The sequence below is a fragment of the Solanum dulcamara genome, chromosome 7, assembly GCF_947179165.1.
Source record: "Solanum dulcamara chromosome 7, daSolDulc1.2, whole genome shotgun sequence".
Lineage (NCBI taxonomy): Eukaryota > Viridiplantae > Streptophyta > Magnoliopsida > Solanales > Solanaceae > Solanum > Solanum dulcamara.
In genome coordinates this window covers 51768924-51793895 of record NC_077243.1, presented here as the reverse complement: position 1 = coordinate 51793895, position 24972 = coordinate 51768924, and the positions used below count along the sequence as shown (strand labels likewise).

Here is a 24972-nt window from a genome sequence, read left to right as displayed (position 1 = left end):
TGGCTTTTTTTACATTTCTACATCTTTTTATCTTATCTGAGGATTAGTTATGTTACGTAATGTTGAGAACTCTCTAAAATTACATTTTTAGTTAATACAAGTCCAAAAAGAATCAATTTCCTTTGGTACAGGATGCAGACTGGATCAATGTTTTAAAAGATACTCTTAGTATTACTGTATTCTAATATAGAGTATCCTGGGATATATAGATTACTCTGCAATTATATTTTTGGAGGGATACTGATTTTCTTTTCTATTTACCTCTCAGCAAATGTGTCTGTTATGAGTCGACCATCAATTTCCGCTGGAAATATTCCTCCTGCAACTGTAAAAATTGTAAGATTCAACAACTTGTACTCCTGCTTGCTACACAGACATTTTCATAGATGCTATGATATTATAACATTCTTTTTCAGGAGCCCAACACTGTGACCTCCATGACTGGACCTGCATTTTCACATATTCCATCTGTTCGTCCTGCTCTTCAACCTGTTCCAAGCTTGCAAACTTCTTCTCCTCTTTCTGTTTCCCAGGAGATGGCATCACATACTGAGAATGTTCAGGAGATGAAACCCATAGTCAGTGGCATAACTCAGTCGTTACGTCCGGTTGCTGCAGCAGCAGCAAATGTCAAAATCTTGAACGATGTTGCTCAGGCACGCCAAGCACTAGCCGGGGGAACTTCTATAGGACTGCAATCTATGGGCGGCACCCCTATGCTTTCAAGTATGATATCTAGTGGAATGGCGTCTTCCGTCCCTGCTTCTCAAACTGTATTATCATCTGGGCAATCAGGCGTGACAACAATAACTGGGTCTGTTCCACTAGCAGGAAGTGGACAGAATACGCAAAACTCAGCTCCTTCTTCATTCACTTCAACTGCTCCCAGTATGTCTGGGAATTCAAACATTAGCATGTCACAGCCTTTGAGTAATAACCAAGGAGGTGTTAGTATGACTGGTCAAACAGTTCCTGGAATGAGTCAAGGTAATCTACCAGGCACACAAATGATGGCAAGTGGGACAGGGATGAACCAGAATATGCTGACTGGGCTGGGTGCAACTGGTTTGCCTTCCGGAACTGGCACAATGATGCCTACTCCAGGGATGTCTCAACAAGGACAACCAGGCATGCAACCTGTTGGTGTGAACAGCACATCAGCTAACATGCCTCTATCTCAACAGCAAACATCTGCTACATTGCCATCAGCTCAATCAAAATATGTGAAAGTTTGGGAGGTAAGACCGATTAATCAGTAGAAAGGCTGAAGTTGGACTGTGGACTCTGTTCCTAACTTCGTATAGAAACTAACTCATCCTTTTAAATTTTCATTGTCTGGACTACATATAAAATAGGAATCATATATATATGTTCTTTAAGAATGTCATAGGTTATATTTTCTTGATGTTCTCTGCTGGCACTTCTTATTTTGCTTGAAATCAATCAGTCTAATTCTGAAACCATTTGGCCATAAAGTATCTGCTGAGATTTCTATATCTGACACTGCAAAAATGGGATTTATGTTTTCTTTCTGTCAATCTCTCTTCTGTTATGTGGTGTAACAATGTAGTCATTTCAATATAACAATTCAGCGTCACAATGCCAAAGATTATTTTATGATAGTAGTAACTGTTAGGTGTTTATTGCATATATATGGTGATTATGATTTAAGGGTGGCTTTAATGGGCGGGCTCTCCATAGGCTCTAGTGGGTTGCCATTGACTACGACATTTGCACCATTTCTCTTGGTACCAGCTATAAAGTATCACAGCCAGTCTCATCCTTTCATTTGTTGTTGGATTCGCAATTGTAAATGTCTAAATTGATGTTTTTTGGGGTGTTTGATATCCAGTTGCCTATATTATTTGATTATTAAAATGCCTTTATATTTAAGAGGGAAATATGAGTAGTTTCCTGAGAATTCTGTAAATTGGCAAAGAAAACTTTAAAGTGGATTTGGAAATGAATATATGCTCTATTATAAATAGATTTTGTGGAAAACCAGCTATCTCCGATCTTAGTTGTCTTTTCAGCCCTAGCTGCTACCTCGTGTTTAGTTGCTGGGTTCCTTCTTTGTGATTCAATTGAGATGTTTATCTTAGAAGATGAACCTGATGTGCCAGATGTAATTATTACAGAGATAATGAAGGAACAATACTAAGAGGTAAGATGGAGTTTGATTTTGTGGGTGGACTGGTGGGTAAGTATGAGGATGATTTAAATTAGTGTAGTTCATGCTGGTGTTTCCAAATTACGTTTTTGGGCAACTGAAACAAAAGTGTTTCCATGCAAAATGTAGTCTGATTAAGCTTCCACATTGATGGGTAAATGTTGCACAATGCTTACACTTAACGCTTGCCATATGAGTACTCTTTTAGAATAGTATGGCAGCCAAAGTGAAGTTCTAAACATGCCATCTTGTGATGCTAAGGGTTAGACCAAAATTGTAAGCTAAAACTAACCATGTGGGTTTGAACTTCAGCAAATGTTCTACCAGATAAGCAATGTAGTTTTTGCTTTTGTTGAATTCAGTGATATGCATATAGTTGAGAGGGGTAATAATTTTGAATTCAGCTGGCTCTTTTACTTGTTTGTTCCTCTAATGCTTTCTTTACTCTGGTATAGTTATTTCGATGAGGTAAAAGATAGCTGAGGCCTATAATGCTTCGTAAGTCTTCTTTGAAAAAAGGCAACTTGCACTGTTTTCCTAAGGCACCTTACAGTTTGATTTGCTTGGACCATAACATAATATTGCTGAATTACTAACTGTCGCTCCGATGTTTCGGGCTGAGGAGAGAACTTATTCTGATACATAACCAAATACTATAACTTTTGAAAGAAACGATAGTTTGAGACTTCGCGCAGAACCAGCAGCATCATGCTTTGAGGTTGTAAGAACACAATTTTGAACTTATAGTTTTTACTTAGGATATGTCTATACCCTTGAATAGTGTAATGATATGCAAGTTGTATACAATGATGAGAAATTGGGTTGGTATCTATTCAATTTTTTTTACTGCCTGTTCTTTTCAAGAACTCTGATTATTTTGGTATATATTTTTCGTCATCCCGATCGTGTTCATGTTTTCCCTTATCTTGTTTTCTTTTAGAAACTACCTACAGGAAGCTAGATTTCTGTATGATGTAAATGAAGTACTCCTGATAATTTTTAATGAAAATGTTGCAGGGGAACTTATCTGGTCAGAGACAGGGCCAACCTGTATTTATTACCAGATTAGAGGTATGCTTATAATTAATCTTATCGGAATTTCTAGTTATTACAAGTTCTTTTGTGTTTTTTGATCTTTTTCTAGTGGTTATCATTAAGTGATAGTGTCTTAAAGAAGGCACTCCAGCTTTTGTGTTAAGAGATAAGTATTGTGTAATTATCTCTTCATGTTGTAAAATGGTTTGGTGGATCTCTACTGATTGTACAAAATCTTGTGATCTAATTTCTTGTGGCAGGGGTATAGGAGCGCCACAGCTTCTGAATCGTAAGTTTTCATTTTCATAAATGCTTGATTTAATGATTTCACAATCCCTCTTACAATAAACAATCCTAGTATGTTGTTTATTGTGTTTCGATTATCGTACTGTCTTTTTGTTGTTTTGCTCCCTTCTGGTAGGCTTTGCACTGTTTTCTTGTTACTTGCTATATTTTCTTCACTGTCTCCTTATTTGTGCTTGGATTTTCTGCACTTGAGCCGAGGGTCTTTCAGAAATAACCTCTCTACTTCCTCGAGATAGTAGTACGGTTTGCGTGTGTTCTACCTACCCTAGACCCCACTTGTGGAATTTCACAAGGTATGTTGTTCTCGTTGTTGCAACGGTGTCATTCCTTGTTGTATTGGACTATATTTTGTCTTTCATAAGTTGTAAGGAGATTTGGTAGTTGTATTTTATTAAGTTTAGCTATGCTATTGTCTTTTCCATCTTCAAATTGCAAGATCTTTTATTTTACACCTAAAGAACTCTAGTGTCATGATATACTTGATCTCTCAAATTTAGCAAGATCAATAAATGGTAGACACCAAGGAATTCCTGATTAAGTTTTAGAAACTTGTTGTTTTGTGAGAGATTTATCTTTTATAAAATTCCTTTATCTAAAACTGAGACATTATTCTACAACACATTTACCTTTTCAAAATTTTCTCATCTTGGAAATGAGCTAATTTTCAAAAAACACCTTTTCTAATTGGATTCATTCCTTTTTTGATGAGCTTCTTTTCTCCTTGAAGGAGGGGAGAGCCTATTTCTCAGCTGGAGATAAGTCATTTGAATTAATCGACATTATTGAAGATCAGGTCAGATAATTTTTACTTTAGAAGTGCAGCAGAAGGTTCATTAGCAAGATCAGAATCTACGAAAGCAACTTGAGGTGGGTGTGTGGTGTTTTGAAAGAGGCTTCACAGGGAAAGGGTAATCTTTGCTTTAGATGGGGTATGAAGATAGAGGCCTACCTATACAGAGCTTAACAGCTATGGTAGGTTTGTTCAAATTGAAGTTTGGTTGGGTGACTGGAAATCATTGGTGATCATTCTAGAAATTATTGACAATGGAGGATGGTGACATTAAATACAAAATCCTGAGATTTCTATGGAGACCACAACAACCGGCGACATAATGGAAACCCCAGAATCAGGCAATAACTTATTTTGAAGTAGCAAATCCAGACTTAGGCCTTCAATGGAAACAAATGGTGCTTTAGCTGTCCACAACAAAATCAAAATCAGTTTTAGAGGCTGAAGCAAATAGCGCCCATTTTCTTAACAAATGACTATTTGGGAGATTTAATGATCCTTTCAACGTATCTCCAAATCAAAAAGTTGTTCACAAATGGTTTCTAAACAGATAGAAGGTGACTGTCGGCCTGTAGGTGACGCCAATTGCGCATAATCATTTCTTTTTCAAAATGCCTTCTCGTCAAGAAGCATTTAGAATCAAGGTGCAAAATTTATATTGGAAAGCCAGAAGGTTATCTCTGGAATTGTGTTTGCTGGTTACAGGGTTGACAATGAAGGATTCAAAATCTGACTATAGATGGATAAAAGTATTCGGAATTCTAGTCCATGCTTGATCAGAAAGCGCCTTTAAATTTATAGGTGATCTGTGCAGTGCAACTTTGTTTGATGAAGATACCAAAAAGAAGACTCACCTTCACTGACTTAGAATTTGTATCAACAAATCAATTGAAAGTCTTCTGTTTAAGCTAGCATTGATTGACGGAGAATGGAGTTATGAAATTTCAGATGGTCACACAAAGTCACGTCTGGAAGGCAGATTGCAGCGACAAAGGTATCGCCATTAGCGAAGGGGTTTGTCTATTAAGCCTTGCACTCGTCAAATCCCTAGAGAGTTCTGGCCACATATACAACACACGTGCCTCTAGCCTTTGATTTTAAAAAGCCACATGCCAAAGAGGTGGGGCGTCAATTCACAAATAATATTTCAGGACGAATTAAATAGAGAACTGGCCTAATACTTCAAAGAAAATGGACCAGGTATACTATACTATAATACAGGTCTAAAAAGAAGAAAAAAAGGAAATGTAGATCTAGAAGGCTAAATTGATAGCCCAAGCCCCATGCCTTCCTAAACCTGACACCCTTTCCCCAACGGTTATACTCGACCCTCTATCCATTAAGCTCCAGCATTGGAGCTTACACGGATGATGTCTGACTTAGAGGGGAGCATTTGCCCAAGAAGCTGCAATGTTGATGAAGAAGGAGAATTGCCTCATGAATTGAATTTTTCTTCAATTTCACCACAAATCATGGATTTAGTACCAACACATGGCTCAAGATTTTATTATTCATCTCAATCTTACAATGACACTCTCTTCTATGGCATGGTGACAATTCTGTTAATTAACAAATTGTTCAAACTCTATCTGGAATTTCCATATCAAAATGAAGAAAGCTGTTTATGGTGAAGGCATGCAAAACCTTTGAGGTTAATGCAATAGGCTTAGAAAATGAATTATTGGACATGATCTTAAGAATGGAGTGCGAGAAGTGAAGACATGAGAAAAATACAATTAAGACGTGCTAACTAATTGTCTTATAGCTAATTGCATTAGGGAAGCAGCTACAGAGGTGCTAGGGATATCGAGGGGTAATTTTGGTGGTGGAATGAAGAAGTTCAAGGCAAAGTGGAAGCAAAGAAGGTTGCATATACAAAGTTAGCGGAGTGCGTGGACGAGGAAGAAAGCGGATGCTTAAGGAAGTATATAAGACGACAAAGACAGAAGCTAAGGTAGTTGTCACGGCTGTTAAGACGACAATTTTGAACGCTTGTATGTCTATCTAGAAGACAAAGGTGGGGATAAGAAATTGTATAGGCTCACAAAAGCGAGAGAAAGAGAAAGGCTCGCGATTTGGATCAAGTGAAGTGCATCAAGGATGAGGAAGGCAAGGTGTTGGTGAAAGAGACCTCTATTAAGCAAAGATGGCAAACATACTTGCACAAACTCTTAAACGAAGAAGGGGACAGAAACATTGTGTTGGGTAATTTGGTGCACTCTGATAGACTACGAGACTTTGGGTATTGTAGGTGTGTTAGGGTTGAAGAGGTTAGACGCGCTATTAGCAGGATGAGAAAGGGAAGAGCGATCCGATCCGATGAGATTCCGGTGGAATTTTGGAAGAGCACAGACAAGGCAGGCGTGGAGTGGTCGACTAGGTTATTCAATGCCATTCTTAAGACGGCAAGAATGCCTGACGAATGGAGGTGGAGTACAATGGTTCCATTGTACAGGAACAAGGGTAATATCCAAAACTATAATAATTACAGGGGTATCAAATTGCTAAGCCATACTATGAAGGTTTGAGAAAGAGTGGTGGAGATGAGGGTGAGGAAAGGGGTGTCAATTTTTGAGAATCAATTTGGATTCATGCCAGGACGTTCGACTACTGGAGCCATCAATCTTATGCACTGATGGAGAAGTATAGGGAAAGGAAGAGTGTCCTTCATATGGTGTTCATTGACCTTGAAAAGACTTATAAAAAAGTCCCGAGGATGTTCTCTGGAGGTTTTTGGAGGCTAAAGGTGTCCCAATGGTGTATATTAAAGCGATAGATGACATGTATGATGGAGTTAAGACTCGGGTTAGAATGGTAGGTGGAGGCTCGGAACACTTTCCAGTATGGGGTTACATCAGGGATCAGTTCTTAGTCCTTTCCTGTTCGCCTTGGTGATGAATAAGTTGACGCGGACTATTCAGGAGGAGGTTCCTTGGTGTATGTTATTTGCAGACTGCATAGTATTGGTTGATGAGACACGAGACAAAGTTAATGCTTGGTTGAAGGTTTGGAGACAGACTCTAGAGTCCAAAGGGTTCAGGTTGAGCAGGGCAGAGTATTTGAAGTGCAAATTTGGTGTTGTGTTAGATGAATCGGAGGTGGAAGTGAGGCTTGCCACACAACCTATTCTCAAGAGAGAGTTTTTAAGTATTTTGGGTCCGTACTCCAGGATAGTGGGGACATCGACAATGATGTCACACATCGCATTGGGGCGGCATGGATGTAATGGAGGCTTGCTTCTAAAGTATTGTGTGATAAGAAGGTACCACCCAAACTTATAGGGAAGTTTTATAGAGTGGTGGTTTGACCGTCCTTGTTGTATGGAGTGTTGGCTAGTCAAGAACTCTCATGTTCAGAAGATGAATGTTGCGGAAATAAGGATGTAGAGATGGATGTGTGGACATATTAGGAGTGACAAGATTAGGAATGAGTTTATTAGGGAGAAAGGTAGGAGTACCCTTCGTGGCGGACAAGATGAGGGAAGCGGGGCTGAGATGGTTTGGACATGTGCAAAGGAGGTGTGTTGATGCCCTAGTGAGATGGTGCGAGAGGCTGGTTGTAGGGGATAATTGGAGGGGTAGAGGTAGGCCGAAGAAATATTGGAGAGAGGTGATTAGACAGGATTTGACGCAACTGGATATTACCGAAGACATGACCCTGAATAGGAAGGAGTGGAGGATGCGTATTAGGGTTAAAGGTTAATAGGGGTGAAGGTTAGTGGAGGCTTAGCGTATTATGTTGTGTATCATGTTTCTATTAGCACACTATTTTGCTGCTATTATTGTTTTTTTTTTGATGAAGTTAACTAGTATTATAAACAAAGAAGTACACCAATAGTGAACTCCTGTAGTAATTACATCATAAGTATAAAGGGAAAGTCAAAAGAATTTAAACACCTGTCTCCCTCATAAACTATCTAAAAAAATAGAGTGATGTCCCCCGGATCCTTAGGTACATTGTGGATACACCAAAAATAAAAGGTCACTAGGCAGTTCAATTTAATGCTTTGGAATGGGATGCTCTTGTTCTCGTACAACCTCTGATTTCTTTCCTTCCATATAGTCCACCAGATGCAGGCAGGGACAATCTTCCATCTCTCCTTTCCTGACTAATTTCCATCTCTATTCCAACATGCTAGAACTTCTGCAGTATTCCTAGGCATGGTCCATCTAATACCCCTCAGGTTAATGAAAAGATTCCATTGTTTCTCAGTCACTCTACAGTGCAAAAAAAGATGGTTTATTGTCTCTGTCTCAGATTCACAAAAAGAACGTTTGGAGCATAACTGTCTTCCCCTTTTCATTAAGTTGTACTGAGTCAAAACAGCTTGTCTTGCAACAAGCCATGTGAAACAGACCACCTTATGTGGTATCTTCCCTTTCCAGATCATCTTCCAAGGCCACATCTCCTTGGTTTTGGTTGAAATGCCTAGTAGTTTGTAGGCTGATTTCACCTTGAACCTGCCATCTTTATCCAGCTTCCATTTCAATTTGTCTTCCTCATCTGTGAGGTTCTTGGTTTGTTCCAAGATGATGTAGAATTGAATCATTCTCTCCACTTCCCAGTCAATGAGGAACCTTCTAAAGGTCAGGTTCTAGCCTTGTTCATTTCTGACTTCTAGAATTGTAGCCATTTTCTGTTGATTGGGAATGTAGATGTCTGGAAAGTGTTGTCTCAGAGGTGTTTGTCCCACCCATATATCATTCCAGAACAAGGTTTTCAACCCATTTCCCACACTGATAGTAGAATTACTCCACATTCTTGGCCACTGATTTCTGATAGTTCTCCATAAACCCACACCATAAGGAATATTGACCTCCTCAGTAGTCCAAAATCCTTCCTTACCATATCTTGCAATGATGATTTCCTTCCACAAGCCATGTTCATATGTTGCTAGTCTCCAAAACCATTTTAACAGAAGGCTCTTATTGTGAGCTTTTAGGTTCTTAATTCCTAAACCTCCCTATTTTTGGTTTGTTATGCAAGCATCCCATTTGACCAAGTGAAATTTCTTTCCCCCTTCTCCATTACCTTGCCATAGAAAATTCCTTCTCATGGCATCCAACTTTTCAATGATCTTCCTAGGCATAGGGAAAAGGGACATCATATAAGTTGGCATGGCCTCAAGAACACTGTTGATCAGTGTGACTCTACCACCCAAGGATAAGTATTGACTTTTCCAATTAACCAATTTCTTTTCACACTTTTCCACCACTGAGTTCCAGATGCTCAAAGATTTACTCTTTGCTCCCAAAGGCATGCCAAGATAGGTGGTGGGAAGCTCACCTATCTTGCCACCTAGAATGTTTGCCAGTGAACTGATCTCTGGGGCTTCATTCACAGGGTAAATAAAACTCTTTCCCCAATTTATATGAAGTTCAAATATTGCTTCAAACAAAATAAAAATAACCCTTAGGTGTCAGTTGTTCACTCTCTGCATTACAGAGCACTAATGAGTCATCAACATATTGTAAATGGGATATAGACACTCCCAATGCATCCCCCTCACGCACCTTGAAGCCCCTAATTCTGTTGTTTGTTTGAGCAGTCTTCAACATATCACTTAGACCTCCCATAGCTAGGATAAACAGAAGAGGAGAAAGGGGATCTCCTTGTCTCAATCCTCTCTCCGAGGAAAAGAAACCAGATGGTGTACCATTGATCAAAACAGAAAACTTCACTGTGGTCATGCAAAACCTCATCCATTTTATCCAGGTATTTCCAAACCCCATCCTCCGGAGTGTACTCCACAAATATTCCTAGTTCAAATGATCATAAGCTTTCTTTATGTCTAACTTACAAAGAATTCCTGGAACATTGGATCTGTTTCTCACATCTACACATTCATTGGCCACCAGAATGGCATCCATAATTTGCCTACACTTTATGAAGGCCATTTGTTGGTCATCAACTAACTTTGGCATAACCCTCTTGAGTCTTTCTGTTAGGATCTTTGATATGATTTTGTAGAAGCTCCCAATCAGGCTAACTGGCCTGAAATCTTTCACTGCATCTCACCTTCTTGGGGATCAGAGCTATGAAAGTAGCATTGAAACTTTTTCCAAAATAGCCCTGATCATGGAAATTCTGGATGGCAGCTACCGCTTCCTCCTTAATCACATCCCAGCACTGTATGTAAAAGGCCATTGAGAAACCATCAAGGCCTGGGGCCTTGTCCCGTGCATATGAGAACACACTGTCTTTGATTTCCTGTTCTTCAAATTGACATTGCAAAGCTATATTATCCTCTTCACTGACCATAAGTTGGAATCTAGAATTGAACTGAGGTCTCCATACTTCTGTTTCAGTCTATAGTTTCAGGTAGAAACTAATTATTTCATCGTGGATCCCATCTGGTTCAGTAACATTGGCTCCATTTATGATTACTTTGTCAATGTTGTTGTACCTCTTGTGACAGTTAGCAATCCTGTGGAAATATTTTGAATTCCTGTCCCCTTGAGCCAAAGGGACCTAGATCTTTGCCTCCAAGCCACTTCCTCCCTCTTGGCAATTTCCTCCAACTCCACTGTCAGTACTGCTCTCAAGTAGGACTCATCATCAGAAAGTGCTCTGTGATCTTGAATCAAATCTAGTCAACTAGTTGGTTGAGAGTACACTGTTTTTGCAAACCAAGGTTGCCATGAAGTGTTTTTCTCCATTCTATCAGCTTGACTTTTAGTAGTTTCAGCTTGCAACCTAGTATATAATCTGGTCTTCCAACATAAGTTACAAAACGCCACCCTTCTTTAATTCTTTCCTTGAAATCTTGAGTCTGTAGCCACCAGTTCTCAAACTTGAAGTAAGAGGTTGGTTTCTTCCAGTTGCCATATTCCAATAACAAAGGATTTTGGTCAGATGTTACTCTAGGTAAGATTGATTGCTTAATCTTCCTAAAGGAAACTTCCCATTCCTCAGATATCAAAAATCTGTCTAGTCTTGCTGCAATATCATGTCTGTCCCCTTTCCTCCATGTGAATCTACCACCTGTCATTGGTAAATCTTGTAATTCTATATCTTTTATAAAATCAGAGAAATCTTCCATCGCCTTATTGAATCTTTTGCAGTTCTTCTTTTCTGTTGGGTACTTTACTACATTGAAATCCCCAACCACCACCCAAGGTCCACTAAACAGACTCCTTACTGCCCCCAGTTCACCCCACACTTCCTCCCTTTCATCTCTATCATTAAGAGCATATACACTAGATAGATGCCATTCAAAAACTTGCACTTTCCCAGTGAACTTACATGTGATATAGTAAGCCCCTAATTCACAAACTTCTCCCTCCCAAATACTGCTATCCCATAGAATAATGATTACCCCCTTTTGTTCCACCAGCCTCTAATTGTGCATGTCTGACCCTTCTATTTGCCCATCTCTCTTTAATAACCCCTCTTATATCTCCATTAATCTTTGATTCTTGTAAACAATACACATCTGCCCTCCAGTTGTATTGTTTCTTTCTTTTAGACTTTACATTTGCCTTTCTTATTTACTGCTATGCTTTCTTCATTGTTTCTTCTTCTTTTTTACTTGGGTTTGAAGCACTTGAGCCGAGGGTCTTTCGGAACAACCTCTCTTCCTCCTTGAGGTAGTGGTAAGGTTTGCATACACTCTACCCTCCTTAGACCCCACTGGGTGGGATTTCACTTGGTATGTTGTTGTTCTTGTAATTAATTGTCTTACACAGAGCCCACTTATATGCATACTTTACACAATCCATATCCCTATAAATGTGAGACACAACACACTATTTTATACAGTGATTGTGTAACACCCTCCTCAAGTTGGTGCATATAAGTTATGTACACCGATCTTGTTACAGATTTAACTAATACGAGGGCCAGGGACTTGGTGAAAATATATGCAAGCTGATCATTTGACTTTACAAACTTTGTAACAGTATCTCCTGAGAGTTTTTTTCTCCGATGAAGTGACAATCTATCTCACATGTTGCCATAGCCATTGCTCGATATTATGTTTCCAGACTAGATTGAGAAACCACACTCTATTTCTTGTCTTAACAAGGCACTAAATTACTTGCTACTAAAATACAATAACCAAACATAGAATGTCTATCAGAAGGTGATCCACCAATCAACGTTTGTGTATCCAATGATCTGCTTATGGCCTCGAGCCTCGAGTGTCAATGGGTCCTAGCATAAGCTTAACATTCAGATCCATAGGATTGTCAATGGGTATACAACCCATCATTTCTGTCTCCTCAAGATTGTCTAAAGCATATTTTTGTTGTGAAATAACAATACGTAATCTAGACTGAGCGACCTCAATGCCTAGAAAATAACTTCAATCTACCCAAATTATTTGTCTGGAAGTGCTGAAAGAGATGTTTAGACTAGTGTTACCATGACAATCATTGCCAATCCATAAACCACTAAATAAATACACAAGCTTGAAGTTGAATGTTGATAAAACACAATAATCATCTTCACTACGAGTCACGCTTAATTCCTACATAACTGTGTTGTACTTACCAAATTAGGCTTGAGGATATTTTTTCGAACCATATAGTGACTAGTGCAATCGACATACACTACCACTAGACATCCCCTCAATAACAAAACCAAGAGTTTGCTCTATATAAACCTCATCATCAATGTCGCCATAGAGAAAAACATTCTTAATGTCCAATTGATAAATAGGCCAATGGCGAACAACAACCATGGATAGAAAGAGGCGGACATATGCTATTTTAGCCACATGAGAGAAAGTATCACTGCAATAAAGCCAAATATCTGATGATATCCTTTGGCAAAAAAGCGGGACTTAAGCTGATCAATTTAGCTGTCTGGACCAACTTTGACTACATAAACCCAACGATAACCAACAATAGATTTCCTGAAGAAAGAGGGGCAAGTTCCCAAATACTACTTGTATGTAAAGTGGACATCTCGTCAATCATTGCGTGCAACCATCCCATATGAGAAATTGCTTCATCGGTAGACTTAAGAATGTAAGTAGCAGAGAAATAGAGTTCCTTTCCAGATGTACTCTAGTATTGGATAGACACATGAGATCTAGCCTATCTTTAAGTGTTTGAAAAATAGGATTAAGCTAGATTGCAAACTTTTGGGGTGTGCTGACAGCATTAGTTAGATGCTTGTGACTCCTTTGATGAAAGCTGTACTTTCTCCAGCAGTGTTTAGGGGAGCGCAAAGCGGAAAAAAGCTACAAGGTCGCTTCACGCTTTAAGCGAAGCGCTCGCTTCGTTTAAGTGAAGCCCAATTTAAAAGAAAAAAGACCAAAATAAATAGAGACAAAAGATATAAGCAAAAATTCATATTAAAAACTAAAAAAAGGGTCCCCTTTAGTTGTCTTGTCACAAAACAGACGTACAATTGTTGTCATATTGGTCTCACTAACTTTTTTTTCCGTATTTTCATGCCGGGTCAGCCATTTTTAATCGCGGATAAGATTTAGGAAAAATAATCAACATTATATTTTTATGACTATTATTAAGAAAAAATTCAACAACATTTTGGTCATTGCTAAGAAACAAAACAATTCAGCAATATATATTTTGATCACCGTGAGGAAAAAAAATCAGAAATATATAATTTAAATAATCAAAGCTAAACAGGGCAAATGAAAACAAAGTAACAAACAGAGTAGAAAAAAGAAGAAAAATCCTAGGTTAGCAGTGCCACTGCACCACAAAGAAGAAGAAAGAAAAGAAAAAACACTGAAACCTTACTATTTTGATTTCTTAAGGACAAGGTGAGTCGCGACTCTTTTTATTCTTTAAAATCGATCACTTATTAATTAAAAAAAATAAAAGCGCTGCTCTTCTCTCTTCGCTGCTTCTGATTGCATTGCGCTTCAAGCCCAGAAGCAGCTGCTTCTTTTCATGTGCCTCTAGCTGAAGCGCTGAACCCTCGCTTCGCTTCACCGCTTAAAGCGATGAAGCACTCGCTTTCCCGAACACTGTTCTCCAGATTGCATTATGTTGGATTAATGTGTGGAAGGAATCTGATTCTCCACGGTTACTAATTCCGCATTATGTAGCCTATAAATGTGGAAGGAATCTAACTCATTATATTAGTTTTCAGTATAAGAGGCTTTAGTTGATGTAAAAGTTCCTAAAGAAAATGTAATTTCCGCTTTTGATTTGTGGAAGCTACTTAGGAGTGATATCCAGGATGCACTTTTATGTATTTGAAGCAGATGATGTCAACTCTGGAAAGTCATCTTTTAGTTCTTCTGCTATGCATCTATAGTCTTCTTTTCACTTTCATAATGCAGTGTTTATTTAACTGTATTAACATCTAGAATTGATTTGTCCTTTGTGTTTTTGTCAGGCTTGCTGCAAATTGGCCTCCAACAATGCAAATTGTTCGCCTTATTTCCCAGGATCATATGAATAACAAGTAATTCATTTTAGATCAATTAAAGTTTTGCTTGGTGGATCTTTTTCACGTTAGAAACTGATTCTTCTTAAGTCGTACACAGTGCAATTTACACCTTTCTGAAAATTACATCTTTGTTTTGGATCAGACAATATGTTGGGAAGGCGGATTTTCTAGTTTTTCGGGCAATGAACCAGCATGGATTCCTTAGTCAGCTGCAAGAAAAGAAGCTTGTAAGTGTTCTTACCTTTAAAGATTGAGTTTCTACAGCTAGAGAATAATCATATTAAATAAAGAGTATGTAATTATTTTAGATTTAACCAATTTGATGAATTACTCCTAAAGGTTGACATCAAGCTAGTGCTAGTTCACCTCAAACTAGTGCTTATAGGTTGCCTGCATCTTTTTTGCATCCATTTGAACTGCCCTATTCTCGTTTATGGTAGTGTTCTCTAGTTAAAAGACTGAGTTTCTGCAGCTAGAGGAAAACCAGATTTCATCATAGTTCTTTTATTGGTTTACTGCATCGATCTTGCAGAAATGTCAACTGCACACATGTAAGTTGACAATAGTTTATTGTTCTTGATTATGGTCAATGATTTGAGGTGGATACTCTTACTCTCATACACATATGTATCTCCACCGTGTATGGGCGTGTATCTTGAAATAACAATATAATAGATTAAATAGCCACTTCAAGTAATTCCAAATTTGAATAATTGATTCCATAGAGACAATGGACTTGACCTAACTCATCCTAAAACCCAGTGTCGTACGCAGGATTTTTCAGCGATGTCACCTTTTAAAATGAGAAACATGAAAAAATAATGTAACACCATACTAAAAAAAAGAACAAAATATAAATAAAATATAATTCACGTATAGTACTATACCTTTTAAAAAAATTAAATTAATTTTTTTTTACAACTTTTTCTCAATTTTTTTTGTTTCTGAAATGTATTCAAAATAACCTCATTAAAAATAGTACCAAATATTTTCTTATATAAAGCACCAAATGATCACTAAACAACTTTTATTCATTGAATTTCATAAATTATTCTTAATCAATAAGATTGGTGACAAAGAAGGTCAATGAAAAAAACATAAAAAATGTATCAAAATGAGGCTAGGTAGGTTTTAACACACAACCCGACCTGTGGAATTTCAGCACCAAACCAATTGAACTGCGCACAACTTTGATTTAAGGAGTGTCATCCTACATTATATATCCTTTATATCTTATTTTTTCCCTTTTCACTATATATATATATATTTAGTAAATCCTCGGTGGAAGACAAGATGTGGGAAGTGCGACTGAGATGGTTTGGGCATTGAAGAGGAGAGACACAGATGCCCCAGTACGGAGGTGTGAGAGGTTGGCCATAGATGGTTTCAGAAGAGGTAGGGGTAGGCCGAAGAAATATTGGGGAGAGGTGATTAGGCAGGACATGGCGCAGTTACAGCTTACCGAGGACATGACCTTAGATAGAAGGGTGTGGAGGACCCATATTAGGGTAGAAGGCTAGTACAAAGTCTCGTTATTTCTCCTTATTAGCAGGCGCATTAGCGCACTATAATTTCTTGTGCTCTGTTTTTTGTTAGTATATACTACTCTCTGTACTTTGATTACTCTATTTTATCTGTGTCGCTTTCGTTATTTGCTTTCACATAACGCTTTGAACTTCTTGTACTTCTTAGCAGTATCCAACCTCTTTTTATGCTTCTATTGAGCCGAGAGTCTCTCAGAAATAGCCGTTCTACCTTGGTAGGAGTAAGGTCTGCGTACACTTTACCCTCCCCAGACCCCACGTTGTAGGATTTCACTGGGTTGTTGTTGTATACATAATTAGTAAATTTTTCTGACGAAGCAGTGTCACGTGACACCCCTTGAGCCTTCTTTAATCTGCCCCTGCTTAAACCTAACTCATGAGGTAAGGCTTGTCAAGACCACCATAAAAGAGACAATAATCTTCTTAAGAAATCGAGACCTAACATCCCGTGTACCTAGGATTGAACATTTAAAGTGTGGACAATATACAGTGGGGATTTAACATTAGGTAACCAAGAATAGGATTGGCTTTGTCTCTGATACCATTAAAATTGTGGATTTTGGACCTAAGTCATTCCCAGTGCTCAACTCATGAGGTGAAGCTTGTCCAAGACCATTGCTGAAGACATAATTAAGCAAATAAAAAATGTGCTCTCTCTACAAGCTTAAGCTTTTAAATGAGATAGTCACACACTTCGACATGGTATCATATTAAAAAGGTTTAAGGAATATATTAAAAGTGCAAAAGAGGTCTTTGGTGGATTGTAAGATGAGAATAATAAATTTTGACCAGAATGGGACATATAGTCACAGATTGTATCTTCTCTCTACCAGTGCCGACTTAAATGTAGAAAACTCAATACTTATGAAGGGCTTGAAGGAGATTGTTAATCTTGAAGAGATGTTTTAGAGACAAAAATCAAGGTGCATGTGGCTGAAACTTGGATAGAAACATGATTTTTTCATGAGCTAGCAAAGTATCATAGAATGTTGTGAGAAAACAAGAGTTTGAGAGAGAACTCAACTTGATTATTCCCACAAGCTATTGGGGTTTAAATAGCTAAGTTTATGCGTCCAAAAAAGGAAAGAAAATCAATACCTAATCAGTACAAATTAATACCTAATTATAATAGGAGTAAATCAAGCTACCTACTATATTTACACATGCTATAGAATATTCCCTGGATTCTATCACTCCCCCTCAAGCTGGTGCATACAAATTATATGTACCAAACTTGTTAGATATATAACTCGTTCTGGGACCAGCTATGGACTTGGTGAATATATCTGCAAGCTGATCATTTGATCGCACAAACCTTGTGACGATGTGTTCCTGAGGGTACTTTTTCTCAGACAAAATGACAATCAATCTCTGTGTGTTTGGCCCTCTTGTGAAACACTAAATTCGATACAATGTGAACTGTAGCTTCATTATTGCACACAAATTCCATTCCTTTAGTATCTCCAAATTTCAATTCCTTCAGTAGTTGCTTGATCCAGATGAGTTAACACGTTGTCACTGCCCGAGCCTGATATTATGTTTCTACACTAGATCTACTAACCACATTTTTGTTTTTTACTTTTCCAAGACACCAAATTTCCCCCAACTTGAACATAATATCCAGATTTAGATTGTCTGTCAGAGGGTTTCACTGCCCTGAATATCCAATAATTTTCTCATGTCCTCGGCAGTATTGTCAAAAGCGCTAAAGCCATGTTGCAGTATAAAGCACACTAAAAATGTGGGCTTCACTAAATAAAAGCGCACTATGGAGATTCTTTTTGATATATATATGTGTGTGTGAGTGAGAACACGTTGCAGTATAAAGCGCACTAAAAATGTGGGCTTCACTAAATAAAAGCGCACTCTGGAGATTCTTTTGATATATATTGTGTGTGTGTGTGTGTGAACACGTCCTCAGTGTCCGACGCTCTTGAAACATGACCCAAATCAAGTTATCTCCAAACACCAATTCATCTTCTGCTTCCACATTAACACCCATCTTCCCAACCAACCACTCATTACTATGATCAGTGTTACCCAATAAGATTGGATCAATGACACTCCGCAAGTCATAACGAACTTTTATAGAACTATTGTTCTTAAAATACACTAGATCATTCAATTTTAATGTCAGTAAATTAGTCTAATTGATTAACTATGCAAAGAAAAATGAGTAAATATGATGTATACCACTATGAGTACTTATATGCTCAAACACACACTAGTTACACTCACATCCAGCAGAACTAGGCGTTAAACCCAAAATTCTAATGGCTAATTTTTTGAGATGAGGAGCTGAATTACCATATAAATTCCACCATTCAACTGTAAAAAGTGTTATGTCGACAGTCATTATTTATAAGTTATTCCATTAAGTACTAAGTAAGAAGTATCAAGTAAAATTTTAAACATAAACTAATAATCCCTGCATAACTCTAACTAGCTAGCAACCCCCCCCCCCTAAATATTTTACCTCATAAAAACACATTTCAACATATTATATGAGAAGGCAGAGGTTCTTGAATAGAGTCTCACTGCCACCCACTGCCAATAAGAATTTTCACGTATTTGGCCCATGAAAATGATCACTCCTGCATGTGAGGAGGGGTCGAAGAGAAAATTAAGCAAAAAAAGTGAGCATGAGATGATCACATACATTAACAACCATGTAAGGAGACACCATGCCATTCTCTCGACCAATGTATGAGAGTTCTCAAGTTAAAAGTTGCCGTTTGAGGCATATGAAGTAACAATATGATATTTTGAATAGCTCTTTGAGGTAAATGTAGCTGTTTTGACTAATTGGTCTTTCAGACACTGAAATAGGGTAACCTTGTGGTATTAAATCATGTGGAAGTTGGCATTTGAATGTGAATTATGTTTAGGTCTGTCATCGACTGTGCTGTTATTAATCATTATTTGGAGTATATGAATCACAGTTTTTCTTTTTTCCTTTCCTGTGGACTTAAGAATGAGGCTTATTCTAGTGCATCAATAGCGAACTGTTTGAGTTTTGATGCATCAGCATTCAGCAAGCAGCAGATGATTAGAGTGTCATGCGGGTATTTTGTATTGTCTACAGAATTTGAGAGTCTACTGCAAACGTTAGATGAACTCAAGTTACAACACAAGTTAAAACTACTTTTCCCTTTCTGCTTGGTTGATGGTTGAATTTTTTTTGCTGAACACGTGATAACCTTGCTGAAGATCTTGCCAAGTCAGTCTTGTTTTTGCATCATTATGAGTAATGATGATTCAGATGACATTCCTATGCCCACTTAATCTCTTTTTTATTTGGGGAAAAAATCTGACATTCCTATCTGTTGGTAATTCCGCATCTTTAAGCTAAACATACAGATTTAGAGGCTTAAAACATCTATCTCTGCAACTTCAAATTTATTGAAGATTCACTATGTGAACTGAATTCATTTTACTATTGAAATCTGTACCAGAACTAACATGCATCTCAGGAATTTTTTTAGTGAAATTGTATTGTTCTCATGAAGACCTATCTACACAGGAAGCTTGCATGTTCTTTTCTGACCCTTCTGTTGACAAAAATGCATTGTGCAATTTCACTCCCCAGTTTCTTGATTTATTTATTTACTTTCTTTGTGTGTATTTGGGATAGTAGGGGGGAGGCGAGCAGTATTTGGGATAGGACGGCCAGCTGCATTAGGGAAACAGCTAGAGAGGTGCTGGGGGTCTCACGAGGCCGCCATGGTGGGCACCGAGGGGATTGGTGGTGGAATGGAGAAGTCCAGGGAAAGGTAGAAGCAAAGAAGCAGGCATATGTAAAGTTGGTAGATAGCAAGGATGATGAAGAGAAGCGAAGGAACAGGAAAAAGTATAAGATGGCGAATAAGGAGGCAAAGATGGCAGTTTCGGCGGCTAAAACGGCAGCCTTTGAATGCCTTTATGCAGAACTAGAGGAAAAAGGCAGGGATAAGAAGCTATTTAAGCTTGCCAAGGCGAGAGAGAGGAAGGCACGCGACTTGGATCAAGTGAAGTACATCAAGGACAAGGATGGTCAAGTACTGGTACAGGAATCCCGCATTAGACAGAGATGGCAGTCATACTTTCACGAACTCTTGAACGAAGGAGGGGACAGAGACTTTGTGTTGGGAGACTTGGAGCACTTGGATAGGCATCGCGACTTTGGGTATTGTAGGAGAATAAAGGTTGAGGAGGTTAAGGGAGCTGTTCGTAGGATAAGCAGGGGAAAAGCGATCGAACCTGACGAGATCCCTGGGGAATTTTGGAAGAATGCAGGTAGGGTAGGATTGGTGTGGCTGACTGCGCTGTTTAATGTCATTTTCAGGACATCGAAGATGCCAGAAAAATGGAGGTGGAGTACAATCATTCCCGTGTACAAGAACAAGGGAGACATTCAAAGCTGCACCAACTATAGAGGTATCAAGCTGCTAAGTCACACTATGAAATTGTGGGAAAGGGTGATAGAAATGAGGGTGAGGAGTAGTGTGTCTATTTCAGAGAACCAGTTTGGATTCATGCCGGGGCGCTCGACTACAGAAGCCATTCATATTTTAAGGAGGTTGGTGGAGCAGTATAGGGAGCGAAAAAGGGACTTACACATGATATTCATTGACCTAGAAAAGGCCTATGACAAAGTTCCAAGAGAGGTCCTATGGAGATGCTTGGAGGCGAAATGTATACCTGTGGCGTACATTAGAGCGATTAAAGACATATATGATGGATCTAAGACCAGGGTAAGGACGGTAGGAGGGGACTCAGAGCACTTTCCTGTTACATGGGGTTGCACCAGGGATCGACTCTTAGCCCGTTTCTATTCGCCCTGGTGATGGATCAATTGACAAGACAAATACAAGGTGAGGTGCCTTGGTGTATGTTGTTCGCGGATGACATAGTCCTAATTTACGAGACTTACAACGCAGTTAACGACAAGCTGGAGGGATGGAGACAGACGTTGGAGTCTAAAGGATTTAAATTGAGTAGGACCAAGACAGAATACTTGGAGTGCAGTTTCAGTGGCCTGCCGCGTGAGGCTGACGGGGAAGTGAGGCTTGGTACCCAGGCCATTCAAAAGAAAAGAAGCTTCAAGTACCTTGGGTCTATTATACAGGAAGATGAGGATATCGACGACGATGTTTCTCATCGTATCGGTGCAGGGTGGATGAAATGGAGGCTCACCTCCGGAGTGCTGTGTGACAAGAAAGTGCCACCAAAGCTCAAAGGCTAGTTCTACAAAGTGGTGGTTAGACCGACTCTATTGTACGGGGTGGAGTGTTGGCCAATCAAGAAACTTCATGTTCAGAAGATGAAAGTCGCGGAAATGCGAATGCTGCGGTGGATGTGTGGGCACACTAGGATGGATAGAATTAGGAATGAAGATATCCGAGACAAGGTGAGAGTGACATCGGTGGAGGACAAGATGCGGGAAGCGAGACTTAGATGGTTTTGGCATGTGAAGAGGAGAGACACAGATGCTCCAGTGCGGAGGTGCGAGAGGTTGGCTATGGACGGTTTCAGGAGGGGCAAAGGGAGGCCAAAGAAGTATTGGGAAGAGGTGATTAGACATGATATGACACAGTTACAGCTCACTGAGGACATGACCTTAGATAGGAGGCTACGGAGGACTCAGACTAAGATAGTGGGCTAGGTGGCCTATCTTTTCTCCATAGTAGTCGTAGTCGCGCTCATTTGTTTATTAACATATGATTTTTGCATGGGATTACTGCTTATATTAGTTGGCCCAGTTTACTTTGGGTATCCTATTTTATCTATAGTAGTTAATGCTCCTTTATCCCCGATCTTTTCTACCCTGACTTTATCGCTCTCATTATTCATATTTTTATATCGTTTGTTATATGCCTGGCTCTACTGACCTATGCCTTGTTTTCCTTGTTTCTCCTCCCTTGTTCTTCTCTCTTAAGCCGAGGGTCTTTTGGAAACAGCTGCCCTACCTTTTAAGGTGGGGGTTAGGTCTGCGTACATTCTACCCTCCCCAGACCTCACATGGTGGGACTATACTGGGTTTTTTGTTGTTGTTGTTGTTGTGTATATCTGTAGGGGAGCAGGCTATATCTAGGAATATAGCTCTGTAGATCTACATCAATCTTCTTCTTTTTTTTGTTAATTGTTCCAAAATCCTCTCTTTCTATAACTGGTCTGATGAACTAAACTTGTGGTTTTCTATAAATTGTCAAGTGTGCAGTAATACAACTTCCATCACAGACACTGCTTCTCTCTGTTTCTGATAAAGCCTGCCGCTTGATTGGAATGCTTTTTCCTGGGGTAAGAAATGTTTTGCACTGTTAACATCACTTCATTGATGATCAATTTAATAAGATGTTTTAGCAATGATTTCACTGCACATGAACCTTCAGTGTAATGCCACTTTTGTGTCTTCAGGATATGGTAGTGTTTAAGCCACAGATACCAAGTCAGCAGCAACAACAACAGCAGCAGCAGCAGCAGCTTCAAGCACAACATCCACAGCTGCAGCAGCAACAGCAGCATCTTACACAGCTACAACAGCAGCCCCTTCAGCAGCTGCAGCAACAGCAACAGCAACAACCACCTCTCATGCAGCTGCAGCAACAACAGCAGATTCCACTGCAACAATCACAGGTTCCCCAAATGCCGCAACAACAGATTCACCAAATGCAGCAGCAGCAGATTCCGCAAATGCAGCAGCCACAGCAGCAGCAACCAATGGTTGGGACAGGGATGAACCAAGCCTACATGCAAGGTCCTGCAAGGTCACAACTAATGACTCAGGGTCAAGTTTCATCACAAGGACTGCCAACCATACCAGGAGGTGGCTTTATGAATTGAAAATGTCATTGAACTAGACAGCCGTTGTACAAACTGTGAGACCAGGCAGTTGATTCCTAAATTGTAACCAAGCATTTGGTGCATATCTTGCAAATGAAATTTTAAGTATTCAAATTCGTGGTAGGCTCTAGCATAGAAAGTACATGTGCAACATAGAAACTCCATACACATATCCAATATGCCTCTACATGACTACAAAGTCGGGAACTAGGACATGTTCCTAACTCACCCTCACAGAGAGTAATGAAACGACATGAAATAGTCTCAAAACAGAATCATAGTCTAAAAATGATAATAAGAGGAAAGATAGACTCGGTTTGCCCTCGAAGCATGAGGACTCACCACAATCTTCAATAGATCACCAACTAGCCACGAGAAGAGGATGGAGCATCCGTTCCTACGTTGTGATATAATGAAGGCAATGGAGGATGCATTAGTACGTTTGAATGTACTAAGTATGTAGGCAATGTAATGCATAATAAAACAATGTTGTGCAAATGACCATTTCAAATTGCATGATATAGAGATAGTAAAATCATAAGTAGACATGAGAAGAGTCATTGCACAATAAATCATAAGAGGATCATGTAAAAGTAAAGGATAGAATTAGTTATTTGAAGCATCATAAAGATCATAAATATGTGGGAGATAACCATAACCGACATTTAAGAATATGCGAGCTATAACATGGAATCTGATGTAACTCCCACATTGAGAAGAGAGAGGTTACTTGCAAAGGTAGACTCTGTATCATCATCATGTTCTATATATGGATCCATTGGCTAGGCTATAAAAGCAACCTATGGTGGCAACGAGTTATAGGACTAGAGATTGCTACTAAGGACCCCTTAGGTCGAGCCTTAACCTCAAAGTCCTCTCGGTACAAAGTCAACATCCCATGGAATACATATTATTATCATAAATCATACTTGTCATAAATCATAATTCATACTTGTATTGAAACATTAACTTATCACGGGAAAGGTAATCAAACTAACCAATCCAATTCATAAAACTTGTTTATAGGAATAACTCATAAGTATGTGATTCATGTAATGTGGGTATAGGTCTTCCATCATTATGAATCCTTTTTCATAAAAAGTATCATTAGAGTCTTAAGTCACCCTTCTTCATACAACTTGCTTGAACACTTTAAATTTCATGACCGTGATTCATACTTGAAATTTAAGAGAAAACATAGGTTCATAATTAATTGACTTAGAATCATGAAATTGGATTGAAAACATGCACAATCATATACTTTATATCAACCCATACATAATTCATGAAAATAATAGCAATTTGAAGTATAATTGCAAATACCCATCATGCATGCTATGAACCCTAAAGAGAGTAATGTAGGAATTTCACAGAAAACTCTTCAATTCCATGCAATAATCCTCAATTCATATTAAAATAAATTCATAATCATAATTTAAATCATAATTCATGTTACTGGAATTGAGATCACAAATTCCTTAAAAATACATGCTTGATTTGATTGAAAAATATAGAATTTGTTGGTCTCCATGGGTGAAAGGTACCCTAAGACGAATGCCCACATGCCTTGAATGACAAGATGAAAGAAACTTGAAGAAATTTGGACTTTTGATGGTTGAGGGAATTTCTAGAATGTCTTCAATGGTGATTTGAGAGCTTTTGTAGAGAGAATTATTTGAAATAGATGAATTGTGAAACAATGATGGAGAATAGGGGTTTAGGGTAATTTATAGGGTTGAATTAAGTCCTACATATGTCCAAATTCGTTAACTAATAGTAAAGAAAAGTCTGATGTGCTCTTACTTAAAAACTGAAATTATACGAAAAAATTAACCTAAGTCCGCGACGCGGACTTGTTCCCAATTAAGCTAATTTTGAGCAAATGAGATTTTGGCCAAATTTTGACTTGAAGAAAAAATTTCACTGTGGGGGAG

At 38.7% G+C, this 24972-nt stretch overlaps 1 protein-coding gene across 1 annotated transcript in view; it reads left to right on the top strand.

Annotated features, from left to right (window-relative positions):
• LOC129894214 (mediator of RNA polymerase II transcription subunit 25) overlaps nt 1-23152 on the top strand; it is a 41663-nt gene extending 18511 nt beyond the window's left edge. Inside the window, exons 8-15 of the mRNA XM_055969782.1 lie at nt 269-336; nt 417-1238; nt 3188-3241; nt 3466-3494; nt 14619-14687; nt 14815-14899; nt 22409-22495; nt 22613-23152. Coding sequence (XP_055825757.1) covers nt 269-336; nt 417-1238; nt 3188-3241; nt 3466-3494; nt 14619-14687; nt 14815-14899; nt 22409-22495; nt 22613-23038 — 1640 coding nt within the window. The 3' untranslated portion in view covers nt 23039-23152. The remainder of the gene's footprint in view (nt 1-268; nt 337-416; nt 1239-3187; nt 3242-3465; nt 3495-14618; nt 14688-14814; nt 14900-22408; nt 22496-22612) is intronic.
• The last annotated feature ends 1820 nt before the right edge of the window (nt 23153-24972 follow it).